This window comes from Candoia aspera, chromosome 13 (genome assembly GCF_035149785.1).
Source record: "Candoia aspera isolate rCanAsp1 chromosome 13, rCanAsp1.hap2, whole genome shotgun sequence".
Taxonomy (NCBI): Eukaryota; Metazoa; Chordata; class Lepidosauria; order Squamata; family Boidae; genus Candoia; species Candoia aspera.
The window spans coordinates 13,923,671-13,947,705 of NC_086165.1; the positions used below are offsets into that span (position 1 = coordinate 13,923,671).

At 39.1% G+C, this 24,035-nt stretch overlaps 1 protein-coding gene across 3 annotated transcripts in view; it reads left to right on the forward strand.

Annotated features, from left to right (window-relative positions):
* The window catches only part of NTRK3 (neurotrophic receptor tyrosine kinase 3), a 383,693-nt gene extending 368,131 nt beyond the window's left edge, over positions 1-15,562 (forward strand). For all 3 annotated transcript variants that reach the window (XM_063314185.1, XM_063314186.1, XM_063314183.1), the window contains exons 16-17: positions 11,944-12,102; positions 14,802-15,562. In XM_063314185.1, the coding sequence (XP_063170255.1) occupies positions 11,944-12,102; positions 14,802-14,987 (345 nt within the window). In that variant the 3' untranslated portion in view covers positions 14,988-15,562. The remainder of the gene's footprint in view (positions 1-11,943; positions 12,103-14,801) is intronic.
* The last annotated feature ends 8,473 nt before the right edge of the window (positions 15,563-24,035 follow it).

The window sequence follows — 24,035 nt, forward strand, 5'->3', positions numbered from 1 at the left end:
ACCTAGCTTAAATAATGATGCTGATATCAGCAATAGACAGCATAATACACAGGTGCTTGGAGAAACATTCCTATGAAATATTCATATTTGGGTACCAGCAATGAAAAGAGCCTCTCCTGGTATTACTAGTGTACTTCATCCTTTGGGTAACCCATAGAAAGGTCTCAGAAATGAGCTATTTATCTACATAGACATATCTGTGCCATGCCATGTAGAAAATACTTGTCTATACCCATAATACACTGCCTTTAATCTCTATTTTAAGTGTCCAGACATATATGACTAGCTGCCTTTTAAAGTAGGACATTAGATGAAATGAAGCTTGAACTAATCAATCAAAGAAGATATTTATGTTCTTGTTTTGTCATTCTGAAGTGGTCATTGCTTTCAAGCTTTAACACTGTATGACTCTGTAGGTGTCAACTGAACAGTCTTCAGGACTTATCACCCTACAAAGACCAAAGTTAATGAGGCAGAAAATTTCCAAGGCTGTTGTTTGTATGGTGTTCCCCAGTCTTTCTTTTGACTTTCAATCCATGCTTTTTGTATCTAAAAGAAAAGAGATTTCAAAACAGTTAAGCCCAATAAAATTTGAATATTATTATAATGAATGCCAAGGCAGAACTGCTTTTAGGTAGCATCCAGAGGGCTGTATGCTTCTCTCTGGGTGCGTATGTGTACTGAATGGATGGTTTGTTTAATTCATCATCATACTAATCTCATTTAGAAACTGGCTGATACTAATATGATTCAGAATCAATCTGGGAGAAAGACAATCAGTATGAAGAAGACTGAGGATTGTGGTTTGAGAAGGACAAAGAGTTCAGCCTGAACAGTAATACAACAACATACATTTTGTGACTTCTAAAGAGCATTGCATTTTAGGGAGATGTTAGCAGACTGTGGAACAATACAGGGATTATTTATTTATTTATTTTCCATTGTGATTGCTCCCCTCTATATGCTTATTTAATTATTGATCCTGCAAGCCTGTTAAGCAGAAGTTCTCATCCTCATCTCTAAGGTGTAACAGTTCTAGGCAGGCAAATGGGAATGAAATGGGCATTGAGATTGGTGGACCTACTGTATGATGATGTCATAAAGGCCCTGATAGGTTCTTAAAGTAGAAGACAGGAGTTATATTTTTCTATGCAGTTTGTATAAGGGCTGATGAGGGTGATGGGTCTTCCAGGATCTTTAAAGGTCTGAACAGTTTGTTGCCTTATTTCTTAATATTCCTGATGTACCACTGTCAAAGTTTGGCAAATTTTTTGGACTCAAGTACCACACACAGTAGTAGTTGGAATTTGCACCTGCACCCATTTATGCACACACCTCATGGACATTGCATATGGACTGCAGATTGTGGGATTCCCATGCAGTAGAAGGAAGTAATACAGGAACAGTTATAAACTGTAGACATACACATTGTCCCAGGAAATTGCCAATTTACAAAAGAATCAAATAATTCTTTTATAAATTGGCAATTTATAAAAGAATATATAATTTACAACAAATTATAATGTTGTAAACAGCCCAGAGACCCCCTGGTGGGAGGAGATAGGCAGTGACAAATTTGATAAGTAAATAAATAAATAAAAATTCAGTGTTGATTGTTTCTGTATGCTATTGAGGAAGTACAGAGAATAATGGACAATCACAGCTTACTTAAGTAAATTCAAGGATATGTTCACATGCAGTTACTCTAAGGAAGTTGTCAGGCATAATTTCACACTAACTAAAAGTTTATGGATCAAACACTGTCTCTACTCGGGCTGCTGGCTATAGGAGGGAATTCCAAGACTTCTCAGCCAGGCTTTTACTGGGGTAGATGATCATTCTTCAGGCCTGGAGAATCAAATGACAATGGATCTCCTGACATCATGACCTTCTGGCTTCACTCAGCCTGAGCAAGGCCTATTTCACCCATAAAAAAAAACACTGAAATAATCTTTGGACCATACAGCACCACCTCCAAGCTTTGAACATCAGAGAACACTCCAGAAGTTTTGTAAATATGGCTGTAAAGCTTTCTGATCCTTCCTTCCTTCCTTCCTTCCTTCCTTCCTTCCTTCCTTCCTTCCTTCCTTCCTTCCTTCCTTCTTTCCTTCCTGAACAAATGGCATAATGAAGACATTAATTATCCTCCAAGTTATTACTGGCATTTCTAAACAGTGGATGTAGGAGGGAATCCTTGAGTTTGGTTGTATTGTGGAGCTGAAGTGATTTATCTCAGCCTCTTTTGAGGTTACAGTCTTTACTTCTAGCAATAACCCCTGCCAGTCTACACCTCTTCATTTGCATGGGTAATTGGCAGCTTCTTAATGGCTCATTAGGATTGCTCAGAACTGTGGGATAAAAACAAACCTAACAGAGCAGAGGCACAGAAAAGGAAATAATGGGGAAGGGCTGTGTCCCATCTTGTAAATTAACTCAATTAAATTTAAGCTGATTTCAGCATTATGGGCCATAATCCAAGCACAATGCAACTGAACCAAAAAAGGTTTTGTTTTTGTTTTTGTTGTTTTATTTTATTTTTAAGAGACAGGCCTTAGTTTAAAGCGTAGAATAATTCACAATATCTCTATTTTTAGCTTACATGCATGGCTTTCCTCCTCTTAATTATTGCATAGTTTCTGCTGATTTGGTATCCCTTTAGCTTATGGCCATTCAGCTAATTAATACATCTATCTATTATCTATCTATTTGGATCAATGGTGTTTTCTAGTTGTATTGTATTTTCCTTAAATGTATACATCTTGTCATTTCAGCCTGCACTAATAATTTTTACCTCCTTCCTGAAATCTATGAACTTGTAACATGTTATCATAAGTTTTAAGTAATGCAGAGAAAGAATATTTACTTTTTTACCAGTTCTCTTAGTTGGCAAAAGAGAATTTCCTTTTAAATTTCTTTCAAAACAGTGGAGAATTTAGGTAAAAATCTCATGAGTGGAGTGTGGTGGGTTGTTCTTGTTCTTGTTGTTTAGTTATTTAGTGATGAGATGGCCAGAAGAAACGTAGAAAGATCCTGTTTTTCATTCTAAACTCCTCTCTACTACAGCTTGCTTCTATTAATTTCATTCAGTCTGAAGTAAGACATCAAGAGGCAACTCCTCCTATGGAGCTTTTTCAGTAGCAGTGTTGCTGTCATCCATAAGAAGTTGTTGGCGCATAATTTTCTCAGTAAGCAATTGGGGGATTCTTTCCCCCCCCCACAAATTTGGCAGAATTTCAAAAGACCATTTGTGCCTACCTCTGATTTTAATACATGATAGTATTATCTTCAAGGAAGTACTGACTTGATTTCCCACTGCTTGTGCCTCTTGGCTGTTAAATTACTAGTATCTTAGATGAAGACTGATTATGCAAGGAAATTCAATGCTTGGTTTCTTTAAGAAAGCACATGAAAATAGAAGTGTCAATAGCCTAATGTCTTTGAACAAACCTATGATACAAACTTACTTGGGACACTTGCTGTGTATTGGGCTGAGAATATAGCTCTGCAGATCTTCAAAGAGGTGGATCAGTTTGTCAGATATCTGAGCAAAGGGCCTCTTTGAACTGCTTCCTTGAAGTGAAGCTTTTGCCTACGTTCTGTGGAATGGACTTGTTCCACAATTTGTAAGGTGGATCTCTCAAAGGTTATCTACTGAAATAACAAATATAGGCACATTCATTTAATATTTTGTAAGCTTACAACAAAACCAACTATATGAATGAAGATTAATATGTAATTAATTTTGTAGATAATTCTGTAGATAATGTCCAGTTGCACATATATTTTATATGTATATATTTTATTATATATATATGTGTGTGTGTGTGTGTGTGTATAGAGAGAGAGACATACTTACACATATACCTACACAGAGAGTGATAGACACACATGGATCCATTGCAATCTGTATTGATATGTGACATTGAAGGGAAATAGCTTTGGCTGCCTTAGTAGATGAACTTCATTGAAAGGCACCTTGGTTGGTTCAGCTTGGTTTCTCAGTGTTTTCAGTACCAATTACCACAGCATCCTTTAGATGCCCTTGCTGGGATGGACTGCACAAGGGACATTTGGGGACTGGCTCCATTAATTCTAGGCAGGTAGGTTTCAGAAGATGGTGCTGAGAATTCATGGCTGATGGAGTTTCCAAAGGCTTTCATTTTATCACTTGAACAGCTACAGGGAGTGAGAAGAAGAAACCATATAGGCATAGTGGTGAGCTTTTAGTTGGGATTTCTTAATTATGTTGATGGCATTCATCCCTATTTAAGTCTTGCATCATACTATGAACGAGTTCTGGAGCTACTCATGCAATATGTTGAACTGGTAACAGAAAAAATAAAAGTGAACCATCTAAAATAAAATTTAGCCTGAACAGAAGTTCATTTGGTTTGAAAGCCTTCCAGTTCAAGGATATTAGCCTAGATGGTGTTCTATTACTGCCACCTTTCCAAAGTATTGGGTATGGGGGCAGTTCCCCTTTTCACGGCTTGTTGATGAGGCCACTCACAGTGTGATGGCCACTACCATCTTAATGCCTTTAAGAGAGAAAGAAGGGTTTGGTTCCCAGTTCAGCACCTCCTGAGCAGCTATTTATGATGCCTGGCAGATCCCCCCAAGCCTCTGATCCTGGCTTTTGCCTGTTAATGCCAGATGTTGATGCCTGGCCTGGCCACAAACTGAAAGGGTTTTTAATAGAAGTGTGCTAATCTTTGGAAGAGAAGTGTGATAGTTTGAGCAATGTGTCCCTTCAAACTGCCCTCCCGAAGGTTCATGGTACCCTGTCTAACAGGTAGAGTGGCAACAAGGTTTCATCTTGCTCATCAAAGATAGCTCCAGAATATGCACAGAAACCATTTCTACACCTTCAGAAGCTGCCTCACTGCCTCATGGCTGGACACACTTCTGAGAGGCAAAGCAATTGATTAAGAAGAATTTACCATGATCTGTGCAAGCTTATCTTTTAAAACCAGCAAATTTACCTTTAGTACAGCATATGGTTGATCATTATAGACCAGAACTAACATCTGACTTGTTTTGTATTCTCATTTCTATTCCTAGCTCACATCTGTCCCTGGTACTGCAAGAACCTGCAACTCCTCACTCTCTCTATCTCTTTCAAACACACACACACAGACACACACACATACACACACCAGATTGATTGATTGACTAGTGCAAATGCTCAGCTTCCATGTATCAGAAACACATAATGATTCTCTCCAGAGCCAAGGACATGAAATGTAAATTGACTTTATAAAAGAGGGGAAAATAGAGGCAGTTCTCATACCGAGGCTTGCTTAACTCTGCAGTTTTCTTCCAGCGCCTTTGGCAATACACATTTTCTCTGGTCGCTGGAAATTTGTGCTCATTGGATTGGGCCATTTCTGCAAGGGTCCAAATGCACTGTGGTTGGGCAAGTGAATGGACCTGGCTTAATTTGTCTGCCTTTTTGGTTTTTGGTGGAGCATTTTAGGGGAAACCAGTGTCTCATTTTTTACTCCTTATATTTTCATACTTGAATTTTTATAGCAGAGCAGAGCTAAGGAAATTCTAGTTTAAATTTAACCATTGGCATGAACTCATGAGATGGCTTTCGGCTATTTTTTTGTCACATTCTCCCTCATTCTCCTCATTCTTTCTCTTTCTCTCAAACCCACTATTTGAGATAATAAATTTGGTCCAACATCTTGAAGATGATCCCTGTTCCTCTTGGTTGGGCTAATGGATGAGCTGTATAGGCTCGTGGCACTGTTTCCAGTTTCCAAACAGGAATGTCTCTGGGATCAATGGAGACATCATGCTCCAGTCTTTCACATGTGTCTGAGGAGTGGTTCACTGACAATCATCCCACAAATCTTATCTCCCTCAGTTGTGAGACACAAGGGCACAATTACAAAAGTCTCACCTTCTGTTCTTTGCATGATCAGACCCATTTTCTGCTTCCTCCTAAGAATGGGTGAATCTTGCCCACAGTATTTTGTGCTGGGTAACAAACTGATTTGCAATTTCTTTTTTATTACCTGTTGCAAAATGAATGAATGAATGAATGAACAAATGAATGACTGCTTTTTGCATAGAAGGAATTAACTCTTTCCTACACCTTTTTGGCCATTTTATAAATTAATGCTACTTCAATTGTTTTGGGTGGTAGTAGTGGTATTTATTTAATAATTAATCAATTTACATAGCCACTTGCCTCACAGTTGTGACTTTGGGTTATACACATAGGGTTGAAACCAAACAATACACAATAAGAAAAATAAGAAAAGTAATGGCAGTCAAAAACAAACTCAACCCCAATCATAGAAAAGGCAAACTCACAGTGAAGGGCTCACTTAATCTCTCTACCCCATGCCCATTTTTTTTTTTTCCTGGGGGTTGGTTGCTTCTAGTATATTTTATTTCTACAGTATATTTTCTACAGTATATTTACACAAGACTAAGCTGTCCAGTTTTTTTCCTCATCTTGAACCTAGATTTAATATGCTTTTCATTGTTCCAGATGGATGTGTTTTATGCTGCTTTTCAAATATGCTTTCTCCTAATATTTCTTTCCTTGCTAGTTCCGGCATGCTGCCATATGCCTGACATTTCTTACTCAACTTTTTGTCTTTTAGTGTTATATTAATATCATGAAAAGATTACAGGTTTCTATCTGTCAGATCAGTTCTTCTCCTGTAATTCTACAATATTTAATTCAAATGTTATCTGCGTAAATCTTTCTCTTTTTAATGGTCTGTAAAGGAATAAACTGCAATAATCCTACATAAACCTGGGAGTAGTTCTTGTTGATCTCTGCGGGACTTATATATGAGTAAGGATATTTAAGTGTATGCTGTCATTTTATTATCTGAAGTTGCTATGTTTTTCTCCTATAGTATGCCACATTTCTCCTATATTATTTTACCTGGAAGTGAATCCTACTGATTTCCGTAGGAATTCCATAGCCATGAATAGGATTGAACTGTAAAGATGATTGCAATCCTGGATAATCCCAATCCATTGGGGGAGATGGGAGGTGATATAAATTTAATAAATAAATACATAAATAAATTTGGGAGTAAGCCGCATAAGGTCAATGGGATTTTTAAAAACAGAATAGCTATAAATAGGATTGCATGTTTCTAGTAAATATCATTTCAGCCCCCTGTTTCATTTATTTATTTTTATGTATTTATCTAATTTATCCCTACCCATCTCCTCCCATCAGGGGCTCTGGGTGGTTTACAACAATCGATTAAAAACCATAACCCTAAATACACAAAATAAAATACAGTAATAAATAATATAAATAGAGGTAAAAATAAAGAATCCAAGTGGTGAAGAATCTAAAACAGTCCAAGTGTGGACTGTTCATGCTGTCTTTTAGCTACACCTATCTTTAGAATTTCTTGCACTGAAGGAAAATGTATTCTCTTTTCACTTCTAAATGATAGCATCTCAGCATAGAGCATACTTCTTAAATAAGCTAGTGCAACACTCATTCTATGTATTTTATGCCTTACATTTAAGATCTAGTAAGTTCTATCTAAGGTCCTTATTCACATCACTTCCTAAACTATTTTCTCATGCAGGATTTATGTAAGAAATTTCTTTTAAAAGAAAAGAGATTTCAGTGAAATTTTGGTAGAAAATGGTGCTTTTTCTTAGTTATTTGATCACTAAGTGGCCAAGGAGTGTTTACAAATGTCCAGAACATTTTTAATGTAATCCTCTCTACAGCTGTCTTCAGCCTCCTTGGCTTCCCACCTTTCCATTAAATCCCAAGGAAGGGAACTCCTCCCTTGGGTCTTTTCCAGCTTGGGAAGGGTGGGCAGCCAGGGAGACTTCAGAAGAAAAGAAATATGAGTCTGCAATGGTATGTGGGAAAGACCTTGGGAGACTGAGCAAAGAATCACTGCCAAGGAAATGGTCAGATAAGAGACAGCATAGCCCACAGATGGATAGTGGGTGGAGCAACTGCTCAGAAGAGACCCTCCCTAGTTTCTCCGGCTATAAAGGAGACATAGGGGGAGGATTGTACTTTCAGACTTTCCTATCTGGTTTACCCCACGAGGTTGACAGAGTCAAAGAACACACTAATAGTAGCACCACCTGCCATCTCCAAGAAGAAAGTAAGCTCAAGGAAATAAAAATGTAAGGAAATAAAAATATAATTTGAAGAAATCTCAACCACCCTGGAAACACAAGTCTGTTTTGTGAGAGAGAAAATGTTTGAGAAATCACAAGGCCAATGTTAGCACAGCATTAACAGAGCATTTAATAAAATATTTGCATGACTCTAAACAATAATCTTTTGCTAACTTGAATGTACAGGTGATCCATTCTGTTTCTTCTTTAATTTTTGTCCCCAACAAACAACAATGTATCAGTCTGCTATATTGAAAGATGTATCATTAGCCTGAATGCTGAGATTTTTAGTCACTTCATTAAAAAAAAATACTTGGATGGTAATAGTTTACAACATTTGTACTGCTTTTCTGTACTGAAGTAAACTTTACTTTTTCTCTTTTCACAATTTAGATTAACCACAGATAGAGAGATAGAGAGATAGAGAGATAGAGAGATAGAGAGATATATCTATAGATATATAAATATAAATAAAACAGGCCATTTCAATTAGACTGAATAAGAAGTACCCTGATCCACTCAGAAGCAATGAGTGTTATTGAAATGATTACTAATTTCACAACAAGAAGACTTCGAGTATTAGATAACCTATGAAGTCCCAAGATAATTAATGCATGCTAGAAGGAAGGTGATCAATCCCATTGCTCTTCCACTCAACATCCCAAGCTCAGTGGGTGATTCACTACCCAAAATGAAAGATAGAGATGGGATCATTTTGAAGGAGCTGAGGTGATTAGATTTAGTTTAGTTACCTCTTTCTGAAAGAAGATGGATATCCTTCTAATCTCTGCCACCAAAAAGAAATAGGTTTTCATCCCACCCACCCTCTTATAGGAAATAAATTTAGGGAAAGGAAATCTCAATTCAGCTTCCTAGGATCGGTTTATACAATAGTATTTCAAAGTGTATAATATTTAGAATCATATGATGCAGCTGCCCTCTGTATGAAATGGCTGAAATACAATTAAAAAAGAAAAACAAGAAATGCATATTTCTCAAAACCTATAAAAACTTCAGGAAAAAAATGAAGTTACAAATTACCAAATTAAATGAATTGTCCTTATACTGTAGTTTTTTTCTTCAGGCTAAGCTCACTGGTGACAAGATACATGACCTGGATCTTATTTATTTGATTTCTATATCTTCCAGAAAACAAACAACAACAACAAATCCACAAATCCAACCCCCCAGAAACTAATTCCCTAGACAAAACCCTTTTTTCCCAAAATGGAATACCTTTAATCTCCCCACAAATGTCCTTATTGCCAATGTCTACCTTTTTCAACTCTCTGTGATATGGCCTCCATCTCAGATTGTGATTAGTTTTCTGATTTTTTTAGCTCCATTTTTGTTTATGTTCATCGAACCATGTTAATCTTCATTAACCTCAAGTGAGTTGAAGCAGTAAATTTACAACAAAATGCGAGAACCTGCCATCTCTGAGTGGTCTGTGAACGTGCCACATTTTCCATTTGTTCTAGATGTTGGGTCAAGTTGATTTATAAACTGAACACCTACTAGAGGGGCATTGGTCAGCAAGAGGTCTCTGAAAAAGTTGATTATGTTGGGCTTTGTCTTCCTGAAACATAGCTTGATAAGTTTTATTTATTTAGAAATATACTGTATAAGGGTGTCCAACTCTGCAATGACTCAGTAAAACAGTCATAAAATATAATTTTTAAAATGACAAATGCTAGAAGAAAGACCAGGTTTTTTTTAAAAAAAAAAACAGACATGTGACCTATCATTTACTCTAACCTAAGGCCTGGGGAAACAGCCAGGTTTTTAAGGTTCTTTTAATCAGGATAGGGGCCAAACAAATATCAGGGGAGATGATGATCCATTGGACAGGTGCTGTGATAGAGGAGGCACACAGCACATATTTCGTTTTGAGGAAAAATAAGCAGGTAGGGAACCATTTGTGCAACTGTTCAGTGGTTGAAGAATCAGGGCATCTTAGTGTCATGTAGAAAGAAACTATGTTCTTTTTCTGCCAGTTCTCATTCAGCCTGAAGGCAGAGAATATGGTTGAAATTATCATGGATGGTGCATAGTGTGTGTGTACGTGTGTGTTTCATTTTACAACTCTCTCTGTCCAGGTGTCTGCAGTCTCCCTGGCTTGCCACACTTCTGTTCAATCTCAAAGGAAAGCATCAGCCTGCAATGTGGCTTTTTCAGATTGGGAACTGTGGCCAATCTGGAAGGCTTCAGGGTGATAGAAAGGGGAATCACAGAAAACACAGTATTGACAGTGTCACTCTCTGGACATCAGGTCAGGAACAAAACAGAGAAACTGAAAATAAATTCTCAAAAACAAAAGCGTCTCACATAGGGAAAAATAATGCAGAACTGAAAGGTGGATTTTGATATAGCATTAATGTGTGGAGGTGGGGAGTGGGTTTTGTTCCTCATCCATCTGCTCATTATACTGAGAATTATAATCATCCACAAACCATACATGAGTTCTCCTAATTAAGTATATGATGCCCTGTTCTGTCTGAAATGTTGATGCTTGTAGGATTCATCTGCAAACAAAATTATTCTAAAATGTGAAAAGTAGACCATGGCTATAGAGAGACATATATAATACAGTAACTAAAGAAGGTTACAAATATTGTTCCAGTTCTCTCTATGGAATTAATCAGCTATGTATATAATGTGCTTTCAAAGACACGCTATATACATCACTTCCTACCTGCTATTGGATACAGCCCTGCCCAGAATTTGTGCCTAATCTAGTACTGTCTTCAACAGAACTGCATACTTGTTTCCTTCTGTGTTCTCAGGCAGCTCTTAATTAATCAATGCATCGGTTCATTGTAAAGCTTAATGTAAAACTTCAAACTTAATTGTAAAACTCAGAACTTCATCAGCAACGTTGTATAGGCAGAAGCTAGCCATGACAGAGAAAAATAGACACCTTTAAGGAGAAGGGAAAAAAAAAAAAACACTCAGCCAAGAAGCATGGGCTCCTTTGGTAAGGCCACGTTACCTTGGATATTTCTGTTTGATTCTGCAATATTCCTTCAAATTACTGCTTGAAATTCAGTAGTCCCCCCCCCCCCCGCTCAGCCTCGCTCTCCAGTATTTCTTGTCTAATGAATCCACCTGGTGCACAGAAATAACTGAAAGGAAGAAAAACTAGTTGCAAAAATGTTCCCCTTTTCCAACAGTCCCCTGGGGTTAGGGATTGATGCAGATGTTTCAAGAGCTGTGTAAGCATCGATGCTTCTGAGGCATACAGCAAATCTTTAATCTTGCTGGTTATACTATAATCATTGCAGTGCACATAAAAGCCAACTCATCTCCCAAGGGCTGCAGCTGCACGTCACTCGTCTACGTGCATGAGAGCTTCATATGGGTTGACACTAGTTTATGAATTTTACTTTTAAAAAAAACCTGCCTGAAAAAGGGAAGAGCAAAAATTGAAATATCTTGGATAGAAATGGATGAATTTATACTCTCCTCTCTGGAGAAAGTTGTATCTGTAGAAGCTACATCCAATGGGACCAATGTGAATTAAAATACATTGCAACCTACCTTTAAATGTTCATCTAAAATGATTTTCTCATTTGGTTTCCTGTACCTGGAAAGCTAGCCCAGAGAACTCTCTCCCCTGCATTTTCTATGGGCACTGGCACAGAAATGATCACTACTCTGGATCAAAATTTTCCTGTTTGTGATCAGCTAGCATTTCATGATGAAAGTTCCTAGCTGAGGCAAGGTTATCTGGAAGGTGCTGGGATTGTATGCAAATGGATTATTTTCTGGATCATCTAAAGAGGTTTGTTTTTATGTTTGTCAATGCAGGTTGGAGGACACACCATGCTCCCCATCCGTTGGATGCCACCTGAAAGCATCATGTACCGGAAATTCACAACAGAGAGCGATGTCTGGAGTTTTGGGGTAATTCTCTGGGAGATCTTCACATATGGAAAGCAGCCCTGGTTCCAGCTGTCAAATACAGAGGTATCGTGCATGTAGATTTTAGCTAAAAGGAAGATTAACATGACCAATCCATGCTGTCACTTTTAGTTGGTCAGCAGTCAAAGGAAGCCTACCTTGTCCACTCTGATTGAAAATGGTTCTTTGGGATTTTAGGGGATTTTGGGGATTGCTTAAATCCTCCCAAGTGATTAAAGAATTTTGAGAAACTAGACCATTTAAAAAATTAGAAGTGGGCATTTTTGCTGGAGGAATGTTCTGTACTCCTGTGCCTAATGTATTGATCCCTCAAAGTTTTGATGTAGCCTGGCACCACTATTTAAAATATTGCACACACACACAGACCCATGGCAGAGTGTCCATGAACAACTTGAGTAGAAGGAGAATGCAGCCCCAAATTCAACAATACAGATCTGAAGAGATTCTGGGAGTATGCCACTTGGCAGAACTCAAGATGTTGTGTTTGTTTAGAATATTTAGATTTAGAATATTTTGTTAGAAAATGTATATTTTCCTTCTGAAATGTGACATGCAGAGATGCTCTTGAAATTCTGTTGTTGCAAAGGAGGGCAACAGAGACAATCAAGGGGTTGAAAACCAAGCACAACAGGCAGTGATTGAGGTGAAGAGAAGAGAAGATGGAATGATGGGGAGATACGGTAGCATTCATGGAGTTCTTGAAAGGATGTGAGACAGAGGTCCAATATCTGTTTTATACCTTCTCAGAGGACATGGAATAATGTATTTAAGTGATAGAAAGGTAGATCTGATTGAACATTAAGAAACATTTCCTAACGATCAGCAATTTTAAAGTGGCACTAGTTCCCAAAGAAGTGGTAGCCTCTTCTCCACCGGATATATTGAAGTGAGCTGAACAGCCATCTGTCAGGGATGCTTTCATTTGGATTGCTTTATTGAGCAAGGGCTGGATTCAGTGCCTAAAGAGTTTCTGCCAGTCATATGACTACAGTGTTCAAACCATGGTATGTGGAGAGGGGGGTAAGGGAATAATCCCCCTGGCATGTTTTGGAAAGAACTACTTTGCACAGCTCCACTGTTCCATTTTTCTGTTATTCACTTCAACAGCTGGTCAAAGATGGAAATTGTTACGGTATGCGTCATGAGGTCTGGGTCCTTCTTCTTTGCTTCCATCACAGTGTGAAAGTAATTCAAAGGGAAGTGAGTTTTGTGTCCCTTTCATTTCTAAAATGAGGCCAAGTTGACCTCAGAATGGAGAACCAAGTGAGGACAATGTCCTGCATCATGGCTGTATGTCATCTGCTAAAATTGTCTGCTTCCAACCCTTTCATTGGTGGGGTAGGCAGTGAGAAAAAGAAGTTTTGATATCCATAGTGCAGCAACCTTTGGACCAAATATAACCTTTAACCCAGCAGTTAATCAATCTACCACAATCTATTTATTTTATATTTATTTTATTTATTATAGAATTAGAATCCACCCATTTTTTGGTTTCTGCAGAATGCTAAGTTAGTTAAAATCTTAAAATTTCTAAGAATATTTTTAAAACCATAATTAAATATAGCTAATTTCTGAATAGCACAGGAAAGATACCAAAGATTTTAAACCCACAGTGTCAGGGTAGATAAGGCACTTAAAATTGGTCTAAAACTAAAAGAAATTCTACTTTTCTGATACAGAACAGCTACCTTCTAAGTTTTTCCAACATTTCACAAGAGTAAAGGCAGACAAGCCTTTTGGGTCCCAGGATGTGTATAATGGGTTTTGGGAGGCCAAAGGCTACAGTAAGTGAAATAAGGATGGAGTATATAAGATCAACACTGAGCATGTGAGCAGGGATAAGATTCCTTGGATTCCCACCCCACCTTTTTTCATATTGGGTAAGGGGCACTTTTTTTGGTTGATTTAATTACATTAAGGCTATTTTATGTTTACATTCAAAATGGTAGGAAATTGAAATTCATGGTTTGGTCTGAAAGGTTCCAGAAAAGTAACAGTGGCTTAGGGCTGTATGGAGTCATGGAGTGTAAATGGGCCATTTCTGTGCCAGACCTTTGGGCTGTTGACCACACTAGCTTCAAAATGCTGAAAGTTGCCATTCCTTGTGTTCGAGTGTGACCAGAAATGGAAACAAGAGAAAGACTGTGCAGATAGGACATAGTTTGAGTTGTGATATTGTGATAGTTTTAATTAAGGTTTATGGAAGAAAGAACAGCTGGAGTGTAGGACATAAAATCTGGTAACACACATTGCATTGAGCCATAATGTTTATTGTTTCCTTTACCAGTTGTAATTGAGGCTTAATGTGATGCATGGTTTGTTTGAGGTTCCTTGAGATATTCCTGATTTGATTTTTCTCCTAGGCTTCTAACCAATGCATACATGCGTAAGGAAAGACACAAGAGCAAATAAACCAGAAATTAGCCCACAAAGCCCTGATTATTGTCCTTGTCTATAAGAAAAATGATGATTTAAATAAACCATGGCTTAGTGTAGGAGTGCACAACTTTTTCTCCAAAACTGAAAGTATACATTGCATTGTGCAAGTATGGATTTTTGAAGACTATTCAAGGACTTGTTGGCACAGATCATATTTGGGGCAGTTATGACAGAAATCTAGAAATGCATTCTCTAGCTCATGCAGATGGGAGGGGGCAGTTTGGTTAAAAAAATAAAAGTAATAGATAAGTAAATGTATAAGGGAGACATTATGTAAAATTAATCTTCTATATTACCCATTGCAGGTTATTGAGTGTATCACCCAAGGACGTGTCTTGGAGAGACCCCGGGTCTGCCCCAAGGAAGTTTATGACATCATGCTGGGATGTTGGCAGCGGGAACCTCAGCAGCGGCTGAACATTAAGGAAATCTACAAGATCCTTCATGCTCTGGGCAAAGCCACACCAATCTACTTGGACATCCTTGGCTAGCAGCAACCATGTTTCAAACTTGTTGCTGCATCTTTTTTCTCCCTGCCCTACCTCTCCCTTGACCTCAAGCCAACATATTCATATAAACTCAAGTGCCTGCTACACATACAACACTGAAAAAAAAAAAAAAAAAACAGAAAGAGACAAGTTAAATGGAAACATGGAAAGCCTCAATTGTATGTAAGGCAGTTGGGGCTATATACAGAATGAGAGAGAGAGAGAGAGAGAGAGAGAGATCCTTTGCTCCAGTAGCTGCTGCTACTAAAAAATGTAATGTCCCAGAAGCAGAAGGAAAATGTGTGAGAGACTGAAAAATAATTTCTACAGTATTACAAAGAATATGAGGAAAAAACAATATTTAACTTAAGGTATGGAATTACAAATCCTACAGTGTCCTCTAGATTCTGGCTATTGGGTAGAGTTCAATCTACTTGGAAACACTGAACAACAGAAAAAGAAAGCGGAAGAAAGTGTGCCTAAGCTGGCACCAAACTGGCAATGCTTCTGTTATTCCAGGATGATTGTCCCCTGGAGCAACTTCCTTTTAAGAGATTTTATCTAATGTCCTAATGCCAACCCCCCACCCCCACCTCGCTTCAATTCTGCTTTCACAGTTTTGGAACAACAGTTGTCTCCAACCTATCCCATTCTACTCCAAGTTTCTGATTCTCTCATATGTATAAATGTTTCAGTTTGGGAATATATACTGTACCATTCAAAAACGTTGTGCTTCAGCTACTGGTCAGATGAACAAAGAAGCATCACAGAAACATCCACCTGGCTGCAAGGAAACAAGAATGGATATAGTATTTTTACCATGTTGTTTTCATATTTTCCTTCCTTTTCAAATGAGAGTCCTGGAAATGATGTCAAGGACCCAAATGAATGTCCGCAACAGCCATACATGAAGAAAGCTTATGAAATGGACATCTTGGAGACAAAATTCCAGCAATTCTCCCTGGAATAATTCTAGATATGCAAACACAGATATACCAGTTACAATTATAATCTTGACCCAGCTGTCAGTTCCAACAGAGTTGGCTTGGAAGCCATGATCTCAGTGGAGGTGGTCCCAAAAATCCATTTTCCCCCCATATATATAAAATTTCATGGTGATTTTTGCTGCACTTTTCCCCCTTCTTCTTGTAAAGAATATTTTACAGTTCTGACCTTATCCAACTTCTCATCAATCCTGTGTCGGGTAGGTAATCTGTCCCCACTTTGGACATGTTGGTGGCAAGGAAAGAGAGAGGTATGTCTGAAGGCCCCACAGAGAGATTATGATGAAGCACAAAGTAGAACCCAAATATGCCCTATGTTTACTTCCTCTACTGTGACCTGGGTCAATCTGTATCTCTTACAACTTCAGTGAGGAATGGATTTTCCTCACTGTTGTAGCTCAGAATCCAGCTGAAATATTAACTGAAGGGGGCTGGGTCCCTCTGATCAACCTATTATGATTCTGCCTTACCCATCCCCACCATGTTTCTTCCTCCCCCCAACCTTTCTGCCTTGGCTTGCCAACTGACTTTTACCCAACAAACTTACCCCCTCCCCCCCCACAAAAAAAAGAGGTTGGGATCTGTTCAGCAGCTAAAAAGGCATAAACAACTGCACCTCCCCTCTACCTCTTTTCCTTTCTGGTTGATGTTCCTCTCACACTAGCAACCTCCTGAAAAGACTGGTGATTCTTTCTCTCAAGATACTGTGAGTGGAATATCTCCATAGGCAGCTTGGCAGGAAAGGTAGAGAAGAAGGTAAGGAAGGGGCTTTTAGGAGATGGCAAGCTGTAATGGACATCCTTGTAGCTCAACAAAAGCAAATTTGGGATGAAAGCAGAGAATAATAAAAAGGTCTCCCTGACCATCCCATGTTTTGTGGGTGTTCGAAGCTAATGGAGAGTGATAGAGCCTTTGGCTTATGCAGTTGGAGACACATGAAATATTCTTTGTTTACTTTGTTCATGTCAGATTAGGAGGAAAACATTTCTTCTCAATAGAATGTGGCTGTGGCCAAGCTAATTTTTTGAGACAGGTCCCCCACAAGGACTAAATGAACAGTGGGAGACTCAGGGTATCAAGGGACATTGTTCAGTTCACATTGCTAAGTGAAACGAATATACTTTGCACTTTCTGGATGATGGTGCGGAGCAGAACACCATTATTCTTCTGATTCTGCACTTCTCTGGAATTTGTGATGCTGTTCTTGACCCAAAATATGCGTGCAAACGAAAAAGGAAAGAAAAAAAGCATGCATTGGGGAAGGTTGTGTACAAAAATATGTATATCAGGGAAATAAAGCATACAAAATGAATATCCTAGGGAATTTGCATACAAAAAAAATGCCTTTGGGGGGAGGTGAACCTGCAGAAATGACATGGAATATTGATGGAATGGACTTTTAATGGAATACATGAAAAAAATGATCTGATCTTTACATTCCTGGGAGAAATATGTCCAATGGAGAAAAGTACTGCCAGGAGAAACCTCTTCTCCAGCCTCTTGACAAAGCTATCTGGTTAGCTGACCCAATGTTTGTGCCTCAGTGGAGATTTAGATGTGGCAGAAGCTTGCACTCATAATGATATGGAATGTTTTCTTTTGAAATGAGACGGTTCTGGGGAAAGGGAGTGGGGAGAACAGTATAGAACAGAGGATACTGTGGGTTTTGTTACTATAAAGGACTGCAAAAATTGGCTTAGGATGGAATCATAACAAGTTGCAGCACCCAGTTCACTTGGTTGATCTCCAAAAAGTTAAGCACAGTTGGATTAGATTAGTAATTGGATGGGAGATCACCAGGAAATGTTAGGGGTTTGTGTCCGTGAAGTCACCAGGAACTGAACTTAACCCCAGACAGTTTTTCTATACATTGCAGACATAAACATGTATTTAACAATCTGTCCCTCTCTATAGGGAATTATATTCACTGCATATCTAAAAAGTGGGATGTGGGGGTGAGATTCCTTTGTGAAGTTGTTATTGCACTCTCACCAAAATACAGTTCTCAGGATTCTTTAGGAGAAGCTGCGACATTTTTTAAAAAATAGTATTAAAATATCTAGGTTTGTAGTGGGTTTATGTCCTTATTTTGTCTGATAGCTTTGACAACAACTTTGATGGATTAGCCTTTCCCAAGTTGTGCACATTGCATAATTTAACTGAGAATGCATTTGGATATTATTTGTTCCTGGACCAAAGGGGATCTAGATGATGACCCCCATTATATAATGATTTTGGCAATTAAAGTTACAAAGGAGCTGTGCACATCTGGGAGGAGACCAAGAAATCCTTGAGAAAAACAATGTGCGGCCTTTATTTATCTTCCTTGCAGAATATTTTGTCTGCAATGCCTGTATGTTTGACCAGCTTTAATGAATGGAGTCATTGGCTGAGTCTGAAAAGGCTTGGGTTTATGAAATCTTCCAGGCCACCACCGCTATCATCATCATCATCATCATCATCACCACCACCACCACCACCACCACCACCACCACCACACTACTAATGTTCATAATATTATGGAGAGCAAGAGAATTAAATGGGCAGAAATATCTAAGGATCCTGCAGTCTCAAATTTGTGGAGGAGGAGGAGGAGGAGGAGGAGGAGGAGAAGGAGAAGGAGAAGGAGAAGATTATGAGTAGATGGACTTTACATTCATTTGGCATGGTATCAAAAAGGGAAAGGATCAAGAATATGATTAGTGCTTACCCTTTGCCAGTTTCTTATAAGGATATAAGAAGAAGTTTAGACGTGGGCATCTAAAACAAAGATGTGTGATTTATGCAGCCGGTGGGACCTTAAGTAAGGTCCATCCTTGAGTCTCCCTGAGTGGCTTTTCTTTCTCTTCAGGAGATAGGAGGAAGTGGCACATGGGGAAAGGCAACACCTTCTTCCTTTCTGGGAAGTGGTGTAGCCACTGTCTGAGCCATGGCTGGAGAATTTAGTGGTGGGGTTGTGGGGAGAGAGAGGAGGATTCCTTTTTCCTCAACCATTCCATTGATAGACAACCCACTAGGACTGAGTTCAGCTCTCCACCTTTAAACTAAGGTCTAGATTGAGGGAAAACACTGTTTCTGGTTTGGGGGAACCACCTGGAGCTGTAACCCATTCATTTTTCATGAATATATTTATACACTGATGAACATATGTTTTCTAAAGATCATTGTGGAACGAAATGAAGTTGCAGCCTCTCCTTCCCTCCAGGAATCCTTATCACAATGCTCTTTCTCAGGTGCTATTAGCAGTGATGAAATGGTAAATTTGATAAAGAGCCACTGGTGAGAAGGATAAAGTTAGAGCCTCTCCCTGGTTCAGCCAGCCATCTTGATCAAGATTGCTGTTTCTCAGCAACTAATGGCAGTGGACAAAGAACAATCTTGATAAGGTTCATTGGGGAAAAGGACAGGGTTAAAAGTCTCTTCTCTGCTTGCCTCTCACCAGTCATCTTTATCAAGATGGATGTTTTCTTGCTGTTAATAGTATTGAGGAGGTTTGTTCCCTGCTCGATAGCTGGTTGGCAAGGAAAATGGGTGGGGCTCCATAGTGTAGGGATTGTGTGTGTGTGGGTGTGCATGTGTGCATGCATACATGCACGTGCCCACTTTCCTGAAGTCACCATCTCTTCAAAAATTCTATAGATTTCCCATCTGTTGTCCTCATCTTTAAAATCTCAGTCCCACTATTATGCCATCTGTCATCACTTGTCTAGAGCTTTATTTCAAATTGGAACAGTCCATCTTCAAATATTGCTTGGGATGTAAAGGTGATAATATGTGCAGTGCATGAAATGGAACTGACGGCAACATATTTTGGATATGTGGGAGGCAAAAGGCAGTGTTTTAAAGGAAAAAAAAAGTGTAGCCCAATGGGAGGGAGGCTGCTCCGTATTAAGAGAAAAGAAGCTCCCAAGGTGGAGATTGCCCTTCCAGGAACAGTTGTGACCATAAATAATAAAAGCAAAAATAAATCACCAATAAGATCTTGTTTTGAAGAAAGAATGGTTAAGGGTTCCATGCCATCAGCCATTAGCATATGTCTTGTATTTCACGTAAGTTGTGAAATCTTAGTTAGTTAGAAGGAGGCTTATGGATGTTTTGTTGGGAACTCTCCAAAGTGGCTTAATTCATCTTAATCATTTTCCAAATAAAAATGTTTAAATGCTGTTTGGCCTGCTGCAAAGTCTCTGGCAACTTTCCCACCACCAACTCCACCCCACAACTAAGGTGTTTAAACACTTCTTGGTGAAGTTTCTGGCCGCAATGAAACTTGTATAAATTTCTGGGAAAGCAAACAGTAGGCATCTCAGTAAGAGTACGAAAAGTGGTCTCTGACTTCCAGAGCTTGTATGATGAGCCAAGTCCTGAGTAAGTAGAAAACTGCCATCCACTGAATGAGATTCACTTGATGCTCTGCCATTTGGCAGTTCCAAAAGTCTTGCAAACTTGAATAACCCATATCTCTCAAGAATAAGTAGTTTTCAGCTGAGTTTCCTTTACCAGCCAGTTTTTGTTCTTAAATGCAATCCAGATTTTCCCCATTTCATCTCCCTTTCCCCTTCCCATTTTGCAACTGAAAAAGGAAGACAAATGTTACTTGCTAAAGAATTACTCTGTCTGCAAGGGTCACCATTTCCCCCCCTCCCCGACAAATCTGAGTGAAAATTTGGATCCAGTCTCAGAGCAAGAATGATCCATTTTGAAACCTCAGTGCAGTCTCCCATGGATGCCTAATTTTTCTTCGCACAGTTCAGAATAATGCAGATTGGGCGCAGGGGGGAACCCCAATTATCTTCTCTGCCTTATGAAAGGTACAGTGACAAGCTTTAAGCCTCTCCATCCCTAGCATCTTTGATCCAAATCTCTGATTTCTTTGCAGCAGGGAAAGAACTATCTTGGTCACTGGGGTGAGACAAAATTAAATGCCCATTTGCTCCATACCGAAGCACCAAGCACCGAGTGTCAGCAGGAAGGAGGAGGGGCAGGAGAGAACCCATGAGAACAAACAAGACATTAGCCTTCTCAACATGGTGTTCAATGGAGTTTCTCAAAACCTCTGAGCAAACATGAAAGAGAAGAAAGACAAGACGTGGAAGCAGTAATCAAAGAGGAGGAGATTTCATTCTGAGAGGAAAACAGAAGAGGAAAGGCAGGGCGTCAACTTTTCTAGCACAAAGTACAAACTGCAGTAATGAATTTTGAGTGATTTGGATTGTTTAAAGGCTGGAGTCTGGATAAGGCTTAGCAGGGAACAAACAAAAGCTACCACCACGTCTTGCTCAATATCCGTTCCATCATCTTCCTTCCCTCCCTTCCTCTTCCCTCCCTTTTCTGTTTGCTGTGACCCAGATATTGTGGTTGGACTTGTCCTATTGCCAGTTGCAGAAAACCAACCCCTAAACTCCAGGCATGACAAAAGAGTAACTGAGGTCTTCAATTTTAAATGCAGGATGCTATCAAATGAATGTCCTTGCCATTTCTTTATGTTTAGTCTCATCAGCATTTAAGGGCAGATTTACTACAGCTAGTTTTGGTTTGGTTTGGTTTTAATAATGAAGCATTTTACACCTCATTCTGCACTAAGCATGGGGGGGGGCAGTTCCCTTGTGTCTGAAGTAGATTGCCACTTTGTGCTGATTGTTGGGGCATTCCAATGTTCTTTTGTCAATGGTGTCTCTTCTGTAGTAGGATCCATATATAAGGAGCCATAATTCCCTTGGTTGCAAATACCAAATGCTTCAAGAGAAGCAGCAGACCCATGTAATGTATTGCTGGGTAGAATGAATGGAGCTTGAAAGTTAAGGACCAGCTATTTCAATAACTTTGGTTCTGGGCCCATGAAAAGGAATGCAAACTGCCTCAGAACCTCACTTTGAGCATCAGAGAAAAGACACTGATACCAGTGATACGCTGCACCCTGCAAAGCCTCATGATGGGATTCATCCACTTTAAGCAGCCACTCCTTTTTGAGACAGGTTGCTTCTGCAAAGGTGCTGTACATGGAGAGAAACTCAGAAAAAGATCAGAGAGGTCTGTCATGGCTGTTCTGATCCAAATGGAAGAGCTGCTGTGCAACCTCTTTTGATGGACCTATTCAATGAAATTAACTAGAAATCCAATTGCAATCAGCTCTTTTCACAGCCCTAGTGGCTGTCAGGGCCCTACCTGGGCCATACCAGATAGATGGTGGCACCCAGTGGGGTGCACTGCATTCTCCATGCTGCCATGGTACCAGCTGGTGAGCTTTTTCCACATCTCTGCCAAACTTCTCAGGTCTCTGCTGTCCTCCCCACTGACTGGACAGGAGGTAATGATTCTTCTAGTGGTGTGTGAATCATGTCAAATTTATTTGTTTGTATGTGTGTGTGTGTGTGTGTGTGTGTGTGTGTATGTATGTATGTATGTATGTATGTATATATATATATATATATATATCAGGAATGTTGATTGTAATAGTAAAATCTAATACAAATTAAAGAAGAAATAATAGAAGGAGTAAAAAGTGCAAGGAAAAGGAAAAAAGGGAAAAGTAAGAATAAAATAAAGAAAAACAATGCCTAAAGAAGTGGCTTCCAACCTTCATCACAAGAAGCATAAACAAATTTAGTGACTCTTCACCCCCTCTAAGGTTACAAACATTTATCTCTTTAACTATAAACAAATCCAAAAAGCATCATCTTTTCAGTCCTAGTGTCAACAGAAAGTCCATAAAGGGTAATATACCAAACTAGGGGGGGGGGGGGAAGTCTTAGCTCTGAACCCACAAACTCTGGATAGGGAACAGCTATGCTGAGTGTAGAATAGGCCATTTCGAGGGTTTGGGAAGGGTTTTGAGCTCAAGACAGAATGTTTCTGAAACAAATCTGTTTCAGGTGAAGCTTGAGTCACTTCCAGAATGATAGGGACAGTCTGTTCCACAGTCAAAACAGTTTTACACGCAAGCTGGAGCTTTCAAATTCATTTACTATATGATTTGGAAATATGTGTAACACTTTCACACTCTTCCTATATTGAAAAAAAAGAAGAAGCTGTAAAACTAGGAGTGGGCCACCTTTTTGTGGCTGGGAGCAGAACTTAATCGTTTTTGGGGACTGAGGACCCCAGAAGGTGAAGTGATGATAAACAAGGGTAGGGTGTGGATTTTATTAGATTGGGTAGGTTTTCTTTTGGGTAGCTTAACTACTGTATGTTAAATCCATTTTTCGCTGTGTTCTTATAAGGCATGTGTAAAACATTTTGAATTTGACATGTTTCAAAGTTCCAACCTTACTAGAAGGGTTTTGGTAGTGTTCTGACCATTCTGGAGGATATGTTTTGATGTCAGGTCATTTCCAGAATAGTGAGAAAAGCATCAGAACCGTTCCAAGAAGCTCAGAATGGTTGTTTTCAATTCAGAACAGAACATTTTGAGTTCAAAATCTGTTGGATCTGAAACATTTTGCACACCATCACATCCATGATCTGCTGAACCACAAACCAGCCAGCCACATTTTAGCTTAAATAGTTGTGCAAGTGCCATCTCTGGAGAGAGTAAATCATTTAATATTCTGTGCAAACGTAAGGCTTTGGGACAATTCAGTAAACCAGAGTTAAGCCAACCATGGTAAACATGTCATGCCAACACTGGCACAAAGATCAGTTGGTGGGAATGAGAATACACTGAAGGTAGAACTTCTGAAATTGGCTTTCCATGATTATTTGATTCCTTGGACCAGATGGATTCTGCTGGTAGCCCAACAAATCAGGAATTGGTACCTCACCCACAGGGCCTTCTTTGAGCTTTGAGGCACTGCTTTCTGTATGCGTCAGGCAAATTGAAACCACCCGTCCATGGCGCCCTTGAATTTGTAAATGTTCTTTCAATCTTTTCCATACCTACATCCAACAGAGATCTGTTTCCCTGACACAAGAAGCAGCAGTCTTGCTGTCTTCTGTTTCCATAATGTCAGACTAATGCAGGGCTAGAAAACATACAGCAGAGAACAATTTCATGTTACCTCCAGGAGCCAGGCTGGGTTATCTAATAGATCATTCTCATTCTCATCTTCGC